General features: G+C 46.1%; 1 protein-coding gene across 4 annotated transcripts in view; it reads left to right on the top strand.

Moving 5' to 3' along the window:
* LOC102452679 (cystine/glutamate transporter-like) overlaps positions 1 to 14,962 on the top strand; it is a 67,562-nt gene extending 52,600 nt beyond the window's left edge. For 3 of the 4 annotated variants that reach the window (XM_075939623.2, XM_075939616.2, XM_014578723.4), the window contains 8 exons: positions 1,350 to 1,449; positions 1,563 to 1,607; positions 1,798 to 1,921; positions 2,276 to 2,379; positions 3,973 to 4,069; positions 6,038 to 6,187; positions 11,583 to 11,757; positions 13,452 to 14,962. In XM_075939623.2, coding sequence (XP_075795738.1) covers positions 1,350 to 1,449; positions 1,563 to 1,607; positions 1,798 to 1,921; positions 2,276 to 2,379; positions 3,973 to 4,069; positions 6,038 to 6,187; positions 11,583 to 11,757; positions 13,452 to 13,516 — 860 coding nt within the window. In that variant the 3' untranslated portion in view covers positions 13,517 to 14,962. The remainder of the gene's footprint in view (positions 1 to 1,349; positions 1,450 to 1,562; positions 1,608 to 1,797; positions 1,922 to 2,275; positions 2,380 to 3,972; positions 4,070 to 6,037; positions 6,188 to 11,582; positions 11,758 to 13,451) is intronic. The other variant, XM_075939634.2, reaches the window with a different exon arrangement.
* The last annotated feature ends 2,207 nt before the right edge of the window (positions 14,963 to 17,169 follow it).

Here is a 17,169-nt window from a genome sequence, read left to right as displayed (position 1 = left end):
CAAATCACCTTTGTTGTGGTCCATGTCAGCCCTCAGTCTCTTGAATTTTTCTTCCCCCTCCAACAGGGTTAGCATGGAAGTCTAGGCATGGAAGATGCCTTCCTGAAATAGGACCACTAGCTCCATTTTTTTTTGCTATGTCCTAAAGCTTTTCATTGCATGGTTCCCATATTCTACACAGCATGAGGCTGGGTTGGTGCTTACACAGGGTAGCAGAGCTTGAGCCAAGTTAGCTGGCTGTGCAACATCAAAGTACAGTGCATTGGGATGGGGTGCGGTCATAGAAGTCCTCTTGGGATTGTTCCCCAATGGGCTGATCATGACACTGATATCCAACTTCTCACTCTCTGGGGCTCCTCCCCATCTGTCCTGCTGGGATAAATCCTCTGGTCTCCCCCAGACAAGGCACAGAGTTGAGGTTACTGCCTCCCTGCAGAGGAAACAGACACTGAACCAATTCAGCTCTGGATGGATGCAGTTCTAGGGCTCAGCACCCAGGAAACCAACCCACAAATGGGACTAAACCCCCCCCAATTAAATCCATCTTTCCCTGTGTAAAACTTGGAATTGAGTAAGCTCCCTCTATGAATGAAAGAGACATATGCACAGTGATTGCTTATCCCAGATAACAATTATTTGTACTGGGCCTGATAGTAAACAAAAGCATTTTTATTAATCACAAACAGTAGGATTTAAGTGTTGCAAATGAAACCAGACAGATCAAAGTAAGTTACTAAATTCAATTAAAAGAAAATGCATAGCTCATTCTAATTCACCAAGAAACTTATTGCATGTATATTTTTACCCTAAAGAGCTCCTCCTTATTTTAGGCATAATCTTCAAGTCATACACAAACTCTTTTGCTCTGACTTTCATCTCTAGCCCAGAGCACTTTGTATCCTTATAGGGTGTGCTAGCATAGAGAGGAACCATCACATGCACATTCAGAGTTTGGGGGTCAAGGAGTTTCTTGCAAGACTAGAATGAGGTTTTCTGCAAATAGAGAGATTTTCAGGCCGTCTTTGTCCTCCTCAGCTCTATGGCCTGCTTTCTCTAGAGCAGACTGTGTGAGAGGCAACCAATAACCATCTCTCCCCTTTCAAAAATATCTCCTATAGCAGCACTTGTATTGTGCACTAACAAGTCAACCCAGTTCTATGTACTGAAGCAACAGAACAAACTCTCTCAATCAATCAATCAGAAAATCCTGCAACCACAAACTCTTGGGGTCATGTGAGAGACATAGAAATGGAACCTTTTCTGAATATTTTTCCCCCGCCCTAAAAGGGGAAGTCTCTGTCTCCAGTGCTTCCCTGCTCTCTAACCTGGTGTTTCTCTCCTATTTTTAGGCCACACTGAAAATTTCCAGGATGCTTTCAATAGTCAGTCACTGGTTTTGGACAAGCTGCCCTTGGCTTTTTATGCTGGGATGTTTGCATATTCAGGCTGGTATGTGCAGTCAGGGTCATTTAATGGAAGGTAGAATCTACTTCTAAGTCTACAGGGCTTCTCTTGAGCCATCATTCAAACTCCACCATAACCTGTCTTCTTTCCCGCTGCAGGTTTCAGACGAGCTTTGTGCGAGAAGAACTGGTCCGACCTGAACGGTAAGACGGGGAGAGGGGCCTTTAATACCAGCCACTGGAGGCAGCATGATTTCAACATAAGCTGCCTTCCAAATAGAAAGAAAAATAATAGTTAATTCTGCTATTGCCCGGAGTGGTAATACTGATAATGTGAGTCAAACAAAACAAAGATCATCTCAGTTAATTAGCACTGTATCTCCCACTTCTGTAGAAATAACCCGCTGGCTGTGATCGTGTCTGTGCTCACTGTAATGGTGGGGTACATGCTCACCAACGTGTCCTATTATACAGTTTTGACAGTAGAGGATGTGTTGGCGTCCCAGGCAGTGGCTGTGGTGAGTTGTAAACCCCATTATTGGTTTTCTTCAGAAGGAACAATTTACACTAAGTGGGTGGGGTGGGCTGCGGAGGCTTCTAGGATGTGGACAAAAATAATGGATTTTATAGCAGAAAGGCCTTCAGGTTTGTCACTTCCCATGAGTACTAGCAAGTAATAACGTCTCTTGTCCTTGTCTGAGGAAATGGAAAAAAGCAATAGAGATCTAGAGGGCGGTGGGGATGAGGACTAGGTAATACGGATTTGGGAGTAAGAGGAGTTCTATTTTAAGCCATCCAGCTATTTCCATGAAGCCTGATGCCACTCAGGGATTACCAGAGTGTTTCTGAACTGAATCGTCTCTTTCCTCCAGAGTTTTGCACAAAAAGCTTTCCAGAGCCTCATCTCCGTGATTCCCTTCCTGGTTGCTCTGTCCTGCATTGGAACCATGAACGGGGGGATTCTTACATTTTCAAGGTCAGATTCTTTTAAATCTTGCTGATTCACAGTATAAACAGGAGGAGAGAATGAACAAATCTGTTGACCTGTAGCTATCACTCATCAGCTAGCTGACACACAAGCAATCCTGAGACACAACTCAAGCCTTTAACTCCGAAAATGAAGACCTCTACTGCTTCAGCTCGAAAAGTATCTCTCTAAGCTGGCAATGAACATAGTACAGAGGTACGCTAAGTCCAGTATATTTTCCATTCATCTTAGGGCCCTTGAAGAAATACTAACTGGAGACAAGGCAGTTATCTACCCATGCTAAAGACAACTCCCATCTCTACCATCACTATTACTGGGCAATCGACTGATTTCTCTCATCAGGCAAAACAGCCTTGATACTGAAAGATAAATCAATTGATAGGGAAGGGATGGTTCCTATTGGTTGTAAAAGTGCTCCAAAGACAAACATAAATATAATTGGAAAGTCTCCACTCTGATTTGGCACTATGGGGTAAGGAGTGCCCTGAATGGGACAGAGCTTCTCTGTGCCAACCCTTCTCCTCACCCAAAGAAAGGCTGCTCTAAGTGGTGCTGAGAATCATGCTGATTGCTGGCCAGCCACAGCACTGGGAAGCACAAAGGCTGGCATGAAGCTCACTTTGGGCATACACCCCAGCTACTCTGGGCAGTGCTCCTGCCAGCTGACGATCTGGCACTGGTAGGTAGAGATTTCAAATGAATGAAAACGGACACAACTTTTTCTTTCTGATTGTCCTTGCGTGATGCAAGGAGGGCGTGGGAGCAGGAAGCTCCCCACTGTTACTTTGCTACAGGTGAAACAAAAGACAGGACTATGCGGCACTTTAAAGACCAACAAGATGGATTATTAGGTGATGAGCTTTCGTGGTCCTAATAAACCATCTTGTTAGTCTTTAAAGTGCTGCATAGTCCTGTCTTTTGTTTCAGCAAGACCAGACTAACACGGCTACATCTCTATTACTTTGCTACAGGTGGCTGCCTCTGGCAGGTCCATCTAGGTTCCCCGGCATCTGGCCAGAGATTTGGGAGTCCTCCAGCCCTGTTATTCCAGAGAGCTCCACTCCCCACCCTCCACACTTGTAGCCAAATCTGCACCATGAAACCTGTTGGAATATGCGAGCTAAAAATGCCCCAATGATACTGAGAGCTGCTGGTTGCTTTACCCAGTGAAGATCACACTAAAGTGCTGCACAGGTGCGGGGGGAGGGTGGGAGAGTAATTATTTCAGGGAAACCTCTAAATAGCTGTTCCTTTTTGCTGCTTCTCCAGGACAGGGCCAGGACATCCTGCCCTCCAGCATGAGAAATGGACTCAAACAGAGCCAGTTCCTGGGGACTTATGAGAATTTCCCAGAGAATTAAGGGAGTTTGACTTTCCCATGAGTTACTGTGTCAGGATGTTGTCAAGTACAAGTGCGGGCTTGGGGTGAAACTGCACCCTAATTGGCATGGTTCAAGAGGACAGCCAGTCTTGTGGGTATTTACACTGGCTTTATGCCACCAGTTCAGCTACCTGTGACTCAGTTCTCTAGTGCAGGAGACTGGAACTCAGGTCCTTGTACTGCTTCATGTCTCCTCTCAGGACTCTGTTTGTGGCTTCAAGGGAGGGTCAGTGGCCTCCTCTCTTCTCCATGATCCACATCCGAAGGCACACGCCCCTTCCAGCGGTCATGCTAATGGTAAGGAGAGCTGTTCTGATTTGCCTCTTATTTTATGTGTCACTATTCAGGGTCTGGGCAGGTGTATGGGATTTAAAGGGAATGCAAAAGGAGTGGGATACTGCAATAAGCTTTCCATGGATATTCATTCACACTTATAAACAAGTTTACATTGACTGCATATTGCAAAGTAATATCTAAGACGGGGTTCTCAAACTTTGTAATACTGTGACCCCCTGAAATTCTAAATGAATTTGTGTGACCCCCCCACCCTCACTGCTCCACGAGTAAAGGGGAAGTTGGGGGGTTGTTGGGGGCAGCAGGGCTGGCTGGGGGAGATCGAGCGGGGGAACTGGCTGGAGGGAAGCAGGGCTGGTGGGGGAGGGAGTCGGGGGCAGCAGGGCTGGCCAGGGAAGTTGGGGGGTCGTTGGGGGCAGTGGGGCTGGCCGGGGGAGATTGGGCAGGGGAACTTGCTGGCGAGAAGCAGGGTTGGCAGATGGGGGGGGGGGCGATGTTGGGTGCAGTGGGGGAGATGGAGAGGAGGAAGGGAGAACTGGCCACCAGAAGCAGGACTGGCAGGGGCAGCAGGGCTGGCTGGGGAAGATCGGGAGGAGAAGTGGGGGAGAACCAGCAGGCCAGGAAGAGGTCAGGGGGAGCACGAATTGGCCAGCGGGGAGCGGGACTGACCTGGGTATGTGCAGATCCCATGGTGCTGCACATACAGTCCCACGCACAGTCCTGGTGAAGCGCGAGTGAGTTCGGCTGTGGCTCCACCATGCGCTTGACCAACGCTCAGGAGCACGTACAGGGCTTCTCCTCTTCCCCAAGGCATCACACACAACCAGAGGCTCTCAGTGCTGATTGGACCCCGCCTCCCAGCCACTCCCCCACCCCCGCCAAGCTTCCGTCGGGCTCCCAGACAGAAAACCAGAAAATACCGGACATTACACATATCTGGTATTTTCTGAATTTTTTTTACTGGACAGAGGACCCAAAAACCAGACTATCCGGTTGAATACCGGACACCTGGCAACCCTAGCTGCGACCCCCCCTCTAAGTTGCTCATGACCCACCTTGGGGGTCATGACCCACAGTTTGAGAAATGCTGATCTAAGACACTCAGGGTATATCTACATTGCGGAGCTATTTCTGGATGCCAGAAGTATCCCAAAATATCTACTTCGCGTCTATTGAAGCAGCTTGTTATTTCAAAATCAATTTTGAAATAATGGGTGGCTTATTCCAACGTCCTGGTAACCCTCGTTCCGCAAGGGTTAAGGGGAATTTCAGAGTAGCGAATTATTTCTAAATTTGACACTGTATAGACAGCACCAAATTACAAAATAAGCTATTTCGAAATACACTCGAAATAAGCTACACAATTTGTGTAACATAAATTGCATAGCTTATTTCAGTCTAAGGGTGCTGTGTGGATACACCCTCATTGACAGAAGTGGGATTGAACTCAAGATCTCGTGACTCCCTTTGTCCTATGTTTAAAACCCACTTGACCACATATCCTAAGCTAGAAGATTGCTGCCACCTCCATCTCCCACAGCCAATTCTCAAAATTATTCAACCAAAAATTGTCTTCCAGGTTTTGTCTGCTTTCTTTATGGATAAATTAGTTCTTCAAATGTTACAAACGCTGACATTTTGGAGATTGAATGAATCACGTGTAATGAATTTTTGTGCAAAATGTTTCACGAATTTTGTATGGGCCTTCTAACACCAATTGCTTCTTTGGTCTGAAGTGGTGAAACGTGTTTTATTTGCAAATGCGGCCCTTTACCTACCAAGCATTCCCACCCTGAAACCTCAACTACAGTAAACAGGGGTCTCAGCATTAAAATCAGTCACTATCCCAGAGTGCCAGTTGTATCTCACTGCAGTAGCCTATGAATGGGAATTTCTGACCCATCAATGTTTTTAAATTGCTAAAGGCTGGCATGAGGATTTAATGAATGTGTTTTACCTTTACAACTCCAGTTCCCATTGGTTACTGCCATGGTGTGCGTTGGAGATATTGACCAGCTACTGAATTTCTTCAGCTTTTCCCGATGGCTCTTCATAGGTCTAGCCACACTTGGGCTCATCATCCATCGTTACCGCCACCCTGAACTGCCCAGGCCCTTCAAGGTAACACATGGCCAGCTTCAAAGTTAAGAGTGCACAAGCCCATTGTTATTGTAACAGGCTTCTGTCCCCATTGTTTGCTGTACATGACCTCCAATCCATTTAGACTTAGGAGAAGTAAACCAGTAAAGGGTAGGGGGAACCTTTTGCCTGTCACTGGAATCGTCAGCCAGCCAGCCTTCAGTAAACCAGTGTTCCGTCCAGCGGCGAGAACTGTCATGTTTAATTAAGAAGATGGTGTAGTCCAGAGGGCAAGGGGTCAGACTGGAAGTCAGGAGAGCTGGTGAAAAATACACAGCGCCAACCCCGCTCTCTGATATGCACATTAGAAGGGGGGCGTCCAAAAACTCTACATGGGGTTTTCCACAATGAAGCACTAGCCTCAGCCAAAGCTCCCAATACCAAGTCATCAATACTAGCTTTAGTGGAGGAGGAAATGCACAGCAAACAACCAACAGTCGCAGAGAGAAGGTGTAATTTTGTTCTAGCCCCATCCACCCCATATGCATCATCCAGCTCTGTGGGGTCAGGAGACTCAGACTCTGGAAGCTGAGAGAAACGAAGGTTGGGCTGCAGAGCTGCATCCAGAGCCCTGAGCCCTACGTGTGGGAGCTCTCCCTGTTTCAAACTGTTTTAGAGACCATCTTAGGAGCAGGAAGGGAAGGTGGGTTTCAACCTGCCAACCCATTTTCCCTGCTGCCTCATGTTTGCAATGGGAATCAAAGTGGATTCTGCCTCATGCAGTTTTCTTGATTCCTACAGTGGTTGTCTTCTCTGCCCCAGGCCATCCTTGTCAGGTCTCCCCTTCCCAAGGCTGGGAGTCATGGGTGGACAGTCTGCTCTGCAGAGCTCTAAGGGTGCATCTGCACAGCACCCTAACCTGGAAATAAGCTACGCAATTTGGGCTACACAAATTGTGTAGATTATTTTGATGTCATTTCAAAATAAGGCATTTTTCTGAAATGTCCCTTATCCCTCGTGCAATGAGGTTTACAGGGACGTTGGAATAGCAAGCCCTGTTATATTTCGATGTTATGGGCTTGCTCTTAAGACACGGAATAGCTATTTCAGGATACTGGAGGTATCCCAAAATAGCTCCGCTGTGTAGACATAGCCTAGGCATGTGGATGGGGCTTTATTTGGATGCTAAGAATCTGTTCATATCCGTTCTCTATCTGCTCCAGCCAGAGCGCCATAGTCTGTGTGTGTGGGAAGAGAGATTTGTGAAGCAGTTCAAGAAAAAAAACCAAGCCCTACCTTGAAATTTTTGTCTATCTTCCAAACTGAACTGACCCTTTTTTCTTTCCATCCCAGTCTGTCACTGCACCCCAAGTCCTTGCTAATGGCATGTATGAAAAGACACCTTTGGCCTTCCCAGACACTATGCTGGCTGCACCTACAATTCACCAGAGCCACCTTTAAAAATACATTTCCTTGAAGTAGAATCATTTTGTAAAGCATGAGTATTTGACAAAGGAATTAGCAACACATTGATTTCCCGAAAGGTTTTTAACCTCACTCTGTTGTTTTTAAATTTGGACTTTAACCCCCTTCTGCTAGTTTGAAAAGCAACTAATTGAGGAGGAAACTTGACTACTTAGGCAGCCTTTATTCTTCTGCCCCAGGAGCCACCTTTCTAACAGAGGAAAGTATAAATGCGTTGTGTACTGATGCTGCTCTCTAGTGGCCATAGAAGAAAATCCTTTTAATATTGTCCCATTTATATAGTTATTATGATTGTTCATTTTCCCTGTAAGATTCTATGCTTAAAAATAATAGAAAACCAACAGCAGCAAGAAGCTTCATCCCTTACAGGCTCCTAAGCAGCAGTGCAACACAGCTGGTAATTGCACTGGAATGAGATCCTAGAACTGCAATTTGAATCCCCCGCTGCTTTGGCTGCCACAATCTCTGTTCCCACAAGAGGTTCAGAACATAAGAACGGAGCAAGAGGGCTCCGTTTTTATGTTTTACTAATTCTAACCAGTTGTTTAATTTCTTCCTAGTCTGTTGTTTATTCCTTATTTAACTGACTGCTATGTGTGCTAACGGTGTGCTGACCTTGAGGACCACAGACTAGGAAAGAGAAACCAAACTAGCCTGTGAGTGGTTTAGTAGTTTATAGCAGTCAGGGCAAGAACAGCCCATCCCTTCTCATTACAAAAGACCAGAGTCTAAAAAAGCTCAAAGGGTAATTTTTGTTCCAGGTGAACTATCAGTTTTCTCCAGAGATTAGGATCAGCTTTTTCAATTGGATTGTATGGAGACTGACGTGGTCAGTTTAGATCCACAGTCCAAAAAACCTCTCTGCTAATTTATCCTGAACTTTAAACAGCCCCGGCCATTTGGCTTCCTAGAGAGTTTTCTCAGTCACTGGGGTAGGTACTGTATACTATACACAGAATGATCGTACTGTCCACATGAAGCAGTCTCCCAAACTTATTTGGCCTCCCCCAGCCTGACTCAAACTAGAGAATGCGCAAAATGAAGTAAGCACATGGAAAATCATTTGCATGAAAGGTTATGTGCTGCTCTTGCTTGTGTATTTTCCACCAGCAACATCAACAGATGAGAGCTACGACCAGGCTTGCCGACAGGAAGGCAGGGGAAAGGGTGCACTTTCCCAGAAGTGTTCTCTCTAGTTCAGTGTTTCTTAAACTTTTTGAGACTGAGGAACACCAAACAATAATTTTTTTTATGAGAAACACCAAGGATTTTTTGTTGAAGATAAAATAAAAATGTTGGGGGAGGAGGGGGGAGAGTTGGGGGGAAGTTGAGGAAAAAAAAGTTGCCTGCCCTTTTAAGGGTAGCCATTTTGAATTCTGTTGTTCTCCGCGGCACACCTCCAACTGCCTTGAGGCACACGGGTGAGCCATGGAACACAGTTTAAGAAACACTGCTCTAGTTTCTCCCATCTCTGAGCAGAAGGAATGTTGTTCTGTGCACCAGTTCTGTAGGTGATGTGCTACACGTCACTTCCACATTGCACATACCTACATTCCCGTGGTGGGGCCAAGTGGTTTGGGATGTGAGGGGGGACTCAGAGCTGGGACAGAGGGCTGGGGGCAAGAGCGTGAGGGCTCTGGCTGGACATGTGGGATCTGGGGTGGGTCCAGAGATGGGGCTTAGAGCTGGGACAGAGGTTTCAGGTCAGACTCTAGGTGGGGTGCAGGATATAGGGTGGGGCTGGGTTGAAGAATCTGGGTTGAAAAAGGGGGATCCGGGGCTACTGTGAGGAGAGAACTTCCCTCAGCTCTCTCTCCTCACAGCAACGGCTAGGTTGGGAGGGAAAGGCATCTCTCTCCACTGTGGTAGCTCCAGAGCTAGGGCTGCAGGATAGATGCCCTTCCCCTGGCTCCTGCAAGTTCCAGTCAGGGCTGACATGGGGGAGGGCTACCATGGCCACAGTAGATCCTGGCATTGTGGCTGGGCCCAGGCCAGGCCACCACAGCAGGAACTCCAGGGTTGGGCAGCCCAGGCTGTGGCAGGGACCCCTGGCAGTGACTGAGTTCGGGCTGAGGAAGAGGTGTATAGGGTTCAGGCCTTCCCCTGGCCACAGCAGGCGGGAGGCTGGGAGAGGTTGCGGCTGGACAGGGCCACAGAGAGGGGACAAAAGAGGGTAACTGCTCCAGGGCCCAGTGATTCAACAGGGCCCGGGCCTCCCAGCCATCACTGTCACTAGTGTAGCAGCAATGGCAGCCGGAGCCCTTTAAATCACTACCAGAGCCATACATGGTGTGCTCCAGTCAGCTCTGAGTGCTGCCCGAGGTCGGCACAGCACAGTGTGGGTAGTGCGGAGGGCTGGCTGCCCCAGCCCCTCCCCGTCCATCTCAGGTGTGGAGTGGGGGCCCCCACCTTGCCCTGGGGCCTGGCAAGTCTGTGGGCCTCCCCAGGGGCTGGGAGAGGAACAGCCCTCCCCTAGCGATGGAAGATCTTTGGGCGGGGTACTTGAGTGCCTGCACAGTGCTAAATAGGCAGCTGCAGATCACAGAGAATTAAGTTGCCCAGGAATCCGGGCAATTTGAAAGCGACCAGGAGCCCCCAGCTGCCACTGCCTGTAGTGCATCAGCAGGCTTCCTGCCAGCCCTCGCTCCGCTCCGCACCCAGAAGAGGCCAGCATGTCTCTGCAGCCCCTGGAGAGTGTCTGTGCGCTGCCCCATCCCAAGCTCTGATTCTGCAGCTCCCATTGAATGGCAGCTGGCGGGGTGGTGCCTGCAGGCAGTGGTGCAGGGAGATCCCCATCCCCCCTTCTCTGCCCCTATGCTTAGGAGCTGCTGCCAGAGAGTTGTGCCAGTTGCTTTTGGAAGCCACCTGAGGTAAACACTGACCCTCTCACCTCCTCCTACACCCCTACCTGCTGCCCCAGCCCAGAGCCCGCACTCTGCACCCAAACTCCCTCCCACAGTCTGACCCCTCTCACTTCTTCCTGCACTCCAAACCTCTGCCCTGGCTTGGAGCCCACCTCCCATACCCTGCACTCTGCACTCCCCATCGAATTTCCCTCCCACAGCCCGAAACTTGCACCTCCCAAACCCCAACCCTCTGCCCCAGCCTAGAGCCTGCCCTCTGCATCCAAACTCCCAGAGCTCTCACCCTCTTGCACACCCAAACTCCCTCCCAAATCCACTTCCATACCCTAGTACCCTGCCCCAGCATGGTGAAAGTTAGTGATGGTGGGGCAGAGCAAGCACGAGAGGGAGCAGGGATGGAGTGAGTGGGGTAGGGCCTCAGAGAAAGGGCAGAACCGGGGTGTATCCTCAGGCAAGGGGTTTAGGATTTGCATGATTAGACAGTTGGCAACCCTGTCATGCAGGCATGTGTGGAAGTCCAGGTTGTGCCAGAAGAGTGCACCCAGCAGCTCGCTGGGCACCAGGTGAAGCACCACCCAAATGTCAGGAGGACTGTGTCCATGCATTGCAGGCATTGCTTGTGAGTGTCTGGCAACCCCACTGACTGTTCTGCCTTGGGACTGGGAATGGCTGTTGGTGGGTATCACTGACATCCGTCCCTGATACATTCAGAAAGCTGCCAGAGCATCATGGACTTCTGCCTCCTGCTAAATTCCTGGCTGCATAAGGTGTTAAGTTTTATATATGGCAACTCCTGAGATAGTCACTAATGTCTGCTTCTGTGCCTTATCGAGAGAGGTGAGTATGTGCTGGTGGTGTTACTGTAGTGAAGCAGGTAGCAAATGGGACCCTATCAAAGAGACTGTGCATCCCACTAGCAGACAGACTGCATGGAAAGATTGGACCAGCCAGGTTTTTGTCTTCTGGACACAGGAATCTAGCTATTGATAAATATTTGTGTACAGGCTAATGCATACTGTGTTTGGACAAATTGAGACCAATTGCAATGGTCAGATATGATTAGAAAGGTCTGTGCTCTTTTTTCCCAGGTTCCTCTCTTCATTCCTGTCTCCTTCACCATCATCTGCCTCTTTGCCGTAGGAATGTCTTTCTACTCAGACCCCATGTATGTCAGCATTGGCTGCACCATCGTTTTAAGTGGTTTTCCAATCTATTTCTTGGTAGTCAGCAGGCCAATACCTGACTGTTGCCGAACCACGTTCCGTGAGTATAAATTTGATAAAAGGGGTAACGCCTCTTGTCATATGACACTCTTCTCAAGATTCATAAATCTTCACCTATTATAGGCTGTATATACTAAGTCTGGGTTTAATACAAAGAACCATATAACTTAAAATTAGAGGATGACCCAAGCTGCAGTGATTGGCCCAGAGCTGAAGTGTCACCAAGCTACAGGGTTGTGGCTGTATCTTTGGTTCTAGGATTGTACAACTGTAATGTGATTAGGATCTACATAAACATCGGAGAATTCACACCATTTTCATAGGTTGGCAACAGTATAAATAGCACATTTCATAAACGCTATTAGTGCCATGACCATAAGTTATGTGATTTCTCCTTAGTGTTTCTCAAACTAGGGGTACTGATCCAAAAGCGGATCACAGGTGTCTTAGGGAGTCATGGTATTGCCATCTTCACTTCTCTGCTGTGGCTGGCAGTTGGCTTCTGAGGTGGGCACCAGGGTACAGCCACTGCTCTGCGCTCTGTCTTCACTGTTGGTCAGCCAGAGAGCCGTGGCTGCTAGCTGACTGCCCTGCTCTCGAGGTAGTGTCACCAGTGCTTTTTTTGTTTAAAAAAAAAAGTGCTGGTATTCTTTAAGACCCAGCCGACTGTCGGCCATTTTCTTTACAGAGGTGCCAGTACTCTCTGTTCTTTCCAGGTAAGCTCTGACTGGAGGTGCCGGTACTGCGAACTGGGCAGTACCATCACAAAAAAAGCACTGATGTCACCCATCAGCAACAGGGTTTATAAGCAGATATAAGGATAACATGGGACCCTTGGGCAGCAGCCCCAGCCCTCTGCTCTGCCTTCACAGCAAGGGGGTCAGTGACCATATGTCACAGAGGAGACCAGATTTCACAATGTGTGATGTGATTTTTTTTCATGCCAACAAATTTAATAGATCCCCAATTTTGATGCTGTTCAGACCAGCATTCCCTCTAAGCTACACGGCAGCACAGCTCTGCAGCTGTTCAATCAACCTGCCCAGTCAGGCAGCTCCGTGTGCCGAGTCTTGAGCCCCTGACTGGGCGGGGCTGATTAAGCAGCTGCGGAGCTGTGCTGCCATGCAGCTGAGAGGGAACACTGATGCAGACCTATTTCTGCAAGAAGCCTGGGGAAAGCATTGCTAGGAAGAGAAGGGAAATACGTGTTTTCTCTAGATCCCAGTATATACTTGTAAATAGACAAAAAACATATGTTGGCCATGGAGCACCAAGATTTTATCCTTTCTTAACGAAAGTTTCAGGAAGACTGTATGAGTAAGGGATCTGGGATACAAGGAAGATATATTTTGAGAGGATTGTCTCATGTGGTGTCAAACACAAAGATTCGGGGGTAGTACCTGAAATACAATGTCTCTCAGATAAAGCACTGACCAAATCCATGTTTTACCCTGCACCCTGACTTCTTGAGACGAGTTGGTGCATTACTGTAGTAAGTTCCCCCTGGGTTCTGTACTGTCAACAAGCATTGAAAATGTCTAAGTAGATACACAAGGAAAGGCAGCAGAGATAGTGTTTTGCTAAAGAATGGGCTATATTAGAAATGGTTTCAATTGTACTGAAATAAATTCTTTCTCAACATAAAATGCTCCATCCAAACACGACAATTTTAACATAGTTTAAAATCCCACAAATTAAACATTCCTTCCCTCTTTTTTTTTTTTCTTGTGGCAGATTATCTTACATTCAAACTTCAGGTACTGCTGGAAGTAGTCAGACAGGAAATCAGGACCTATTGAAGACCACATCTTATTGGAGAAGACACACAGTGGCTTGTCCAATGGAAGCCACTAGTCTACTTTCTGATTCTTTAGGCCCTGCTAAGAGATCAGGAGGCACTCTTAATTTTGCAGTCAGTGCAATACAACTAGAGATGGCCAGAACAAATAACCTGAATCTAAGCACCTCCAAGCTTTGGTAATCGGAATCTGGATCAGAATTTTGCACCTCCTTCTTTCATTCTAAACCAAAATTCCACATCTGGACATCTGACTTTGGGAGGGGTTCAAAAATAAGGATTCAAATTTTGTAGGTTGGTCCATCTCTCCATGAGACAAATGATTTTTGCTTTCCTAGATCCTTAGTGCTAGCAAGGACAAGGGGAGGAAGAGTGCCTAGTGCACAATCCAAATATCAATTAAATGGATGGCTAGGGAATAGAAGTTTAGCTTGCAGAGAGAAGTGCTCTTGAGATCTGAAATGGGGTGATAAGGGTGGTAAAATATTTTAAAGGTTAAATTGGAGAGAGAGAGAGAGCGCTACTTAAGAAAAACAGAGGTATAAGTGAACTCCCATTCTCTTTTCATTGGAGAAATTTGATGTTTAACAGGGAGATAAAAGATTGACTGGACTTAAGAAGTCAATTCTACTTTGAAAAATGACTCAAAAATTTCATGTTATGTCTCAGTGATTTCCATATCAAATTTGCTTGATTTACAAGAACAAAACCTGTTCTTTTTTCAATACACCAGCCTAGCCCAAAACCTGAAAGTTAACCTTTTATCTCCCTGTTAAGCACCATTAGTAGTAAAGATTCTCCTTGCTAAATTTCAATGGCACATCTGTGTGAGAAGTAGCACTGAACAGGTATAATCCAGTAGAATAGTAGAATTTCACATAGGGGATAGCAGGTATGAATAAGAAGGTGCATTTTGTTTCACTTTTCAAGGTCTAGCTCTGTTTTTAAAGGAATCCCAAATGTAAATCATTAGTGAGTTAAGGTTGGGGATTTTAATTAACATATCTTTTACTGCAGTAAGAATGCATAGGTTTTGATTCAGCAAAGCACTTAACTGTAAGCATGTGCTCAAATGCTTTGCTAAATCAGGACCTAAAGGCTCATTTGAACAAAGCATCTGTTAAATTAATATTTTTGGCTTACAGTGTAGTATTGATGTTCCAGAATTCTGTCCAGGTGCCACATTAATCACTTATTTACATTAACTTTTAAAAGTGTGACTTCTATTGTAAAAGATGAGAATCAGTGTATCAAGAATTGTCCACGTAGCTCTTGAAGAGCGGAAGACCGGAATGTGAAGCATTTTAAGGCTCTCATGTTAAACCTCTAAGTATTTAGATCAAACCGAAATAGCATTTTACAGGATTGTAATGGAATCAGTTGAAGCTTTATTAAATGTATTATCTAACCTTTTTCAAATAAAATTTTCAGATATGTTTGAGAGTCACTCCTTTTGTTGAAATCTGTCCTGTCACTGAAGAGGAGCTAGAAGAACAGACTGTCACAGTTGCAGGGTTAGGTGCACCTCTGACCCATCTCTGGTCTCTGAGTGCATCATTTCAGTCTCAGGACTCACACCTTTACCTCTCCTGGGGTGGAATCACATGATTCTTGCCACTCTTAGGCTTTGTCTACACTGGCAGATGTGAAGCATTGGCAGATGTAAAGAAATTGGGGCATGGAATCTGAGAGTTTTTGCTGGGTGGCAGGGACAGCGTGTGAAGTCTCTCCTCTCCCTCCCCAGCATCCAGAGCAGAGAGCTGCCAGCTGTTTAAAGCAGTGTGAGCTGCTATGTTACATAAGGGTCTTGGCAAGGTGGCTGCAGGCCGGATCCAGTGACCATAGGCCGCATCTTGCCTATCCCTGGTCTATCTGAATGTCTATATTACCTATAGCCCTGCCATTCTTTGGTAGGGATCTTAAGTAGGCCTCACTCTCCCAGTCATCCTTAGCCCCTGGGTGTCAGTCTGTCTCTCTGATTAGGGCGGAGTAGGGGAGTCTCCTTTAAAATCCAGTCAGGTTTTCTCTTGTTTTCACAGATTTGGACTCCACCTTTGATAAAGTAGGTCTGCTGAGCTCAGAAGAGGCTCAGAGAGAGAACATCACAGTGAATGGCTCCTGTATTGTCTCATAAGTGTTGGCAGATGGTGGCTTTGAGCAATAGTTCTGCTTCCTGCTTGTTTTTTTCCAACAACCTGCTATTTAACTAAGCCAACAGCCATACAGTAACTATCCCAATAACCAGGCCAACACTTCTAAACAACTACAGAATAGCTCCACCGCCTCCATGTTGAAGAATCCCCTTAAGTGGATGAAAATACCCTTTTCCCCATTATAGGGGAAAATGAACAAGAATTGAGTTTCATACCTAAACATTAGTGAAATAGGCACATTGGGTGCATTTATGTCTAGTTTCTTCTTATGGAACATCATTGATAGATGATAACTTAATTAGCCATTAAATTGGAATGTTTTAGTAACAGCCCAACAGGGTCCTAAAGATTCTCCTACAATGTATGAGCTATGAGGAAGGTTATCAGTCCTTAGCTACTGTACTAAAAAGAAAATTGTTAAGATAGCTGTTTTTACACAGGAAATATTAAAATAGGGGCAATCTCTGAGCCCTGTTGACATTAGAAATCCAGGGGTGCAAGGGTCTACCACCATCAACCTTATGGTAAGATGAAGGCACTGCAAGTCTTCTCAGTTTGTCCAGCTGTGGACAACTTTCTGACTCTTCATATTCTCCATTGGGGGCACTATTAGCAACATAGGAGCTAATCTTTGCCTTTAGATTCAAGTTCTGTACTACCAAAAGAAGTAACCCTTTCCACATTTCTTTGGCTGGGCTCAAGTTTCCCTACTTGGCCAAGTCCAGCTCTTGTACAGGCAGAGCCTGTATCCAAGACATATTTGACACAATTTTTCCTGAATACAATTGCAATAATTAGTAGATTTACACTTAAAAGCAAACAAATTTTTAAAAAAACAAATGCATCAAACTCTGCAAGTGGATTTATTGGTAAGTAACATAGAAATAAGCTGACATCTGATGTCTTTCCCTCCTTTCACCAACATAAACTGCAGAGAAGTCTATCCCTCCTTAGCCATTGAATTTGCAGCATTTAATTAGAACACTACAGCAACAGTGAGAAATCCATATCATCCTAAAACCTTCTTTTGGTCATCAGCATTAGAAGGCAGAATTTACTATTGGGTGAGCTGCTGTTCCAGCAAGGGGACTGTTTTTCTTGTACACAAGAGCAGTTCTCACTACATAACCAGGGCATAAAGGAATATTATGGAAATGGAAGTTAATAGAGAACAATTATAGTGTGTGTGTGTGTGTGTGTGTGTGTGTGTAAAAAAAAAAAGATACATCACCTGCTATTTTGTAATAACCAGAGTGTTGTGTTACCATCTCCTCAGCCCTGTAACAGTATGTCTGTGCTTTAAACGTGCTATAACTGGTAATGCCATTTTACCAAGGGGTTGTCTACAGCTGTAGGACCTGATTCTTCATTTGGATCTATAAAGGGCATCCACCCATGTTATTCTAGTTGCAGAATTCGGGCCACGAGGCCTAACTGTGCAGACTCTTATATGTCCAATTTTACTGATTGGAGTAGTTCCTCTGAGGTCAGTTACACTTGT

The sequence above is a fragment of the Pelodiscus sinensis genome, chromosome 1 (assembly GCF_052426305.1).
Source record: "Pelodiscus sinensis isolate ZL-2025 chromosome 1, ASM5242630v1, whole genome shotgun sequence".
Taxonomy (NCBI): domain Eukaryota; kingdom Metazoa; phylum Chordata; order Testudines; family Trionychidae; genus Pelodiscus; species Pelodiscus sinensis.
This window is presented reverse-complemented; position numbering and strand designations above follow the sequence as displayed.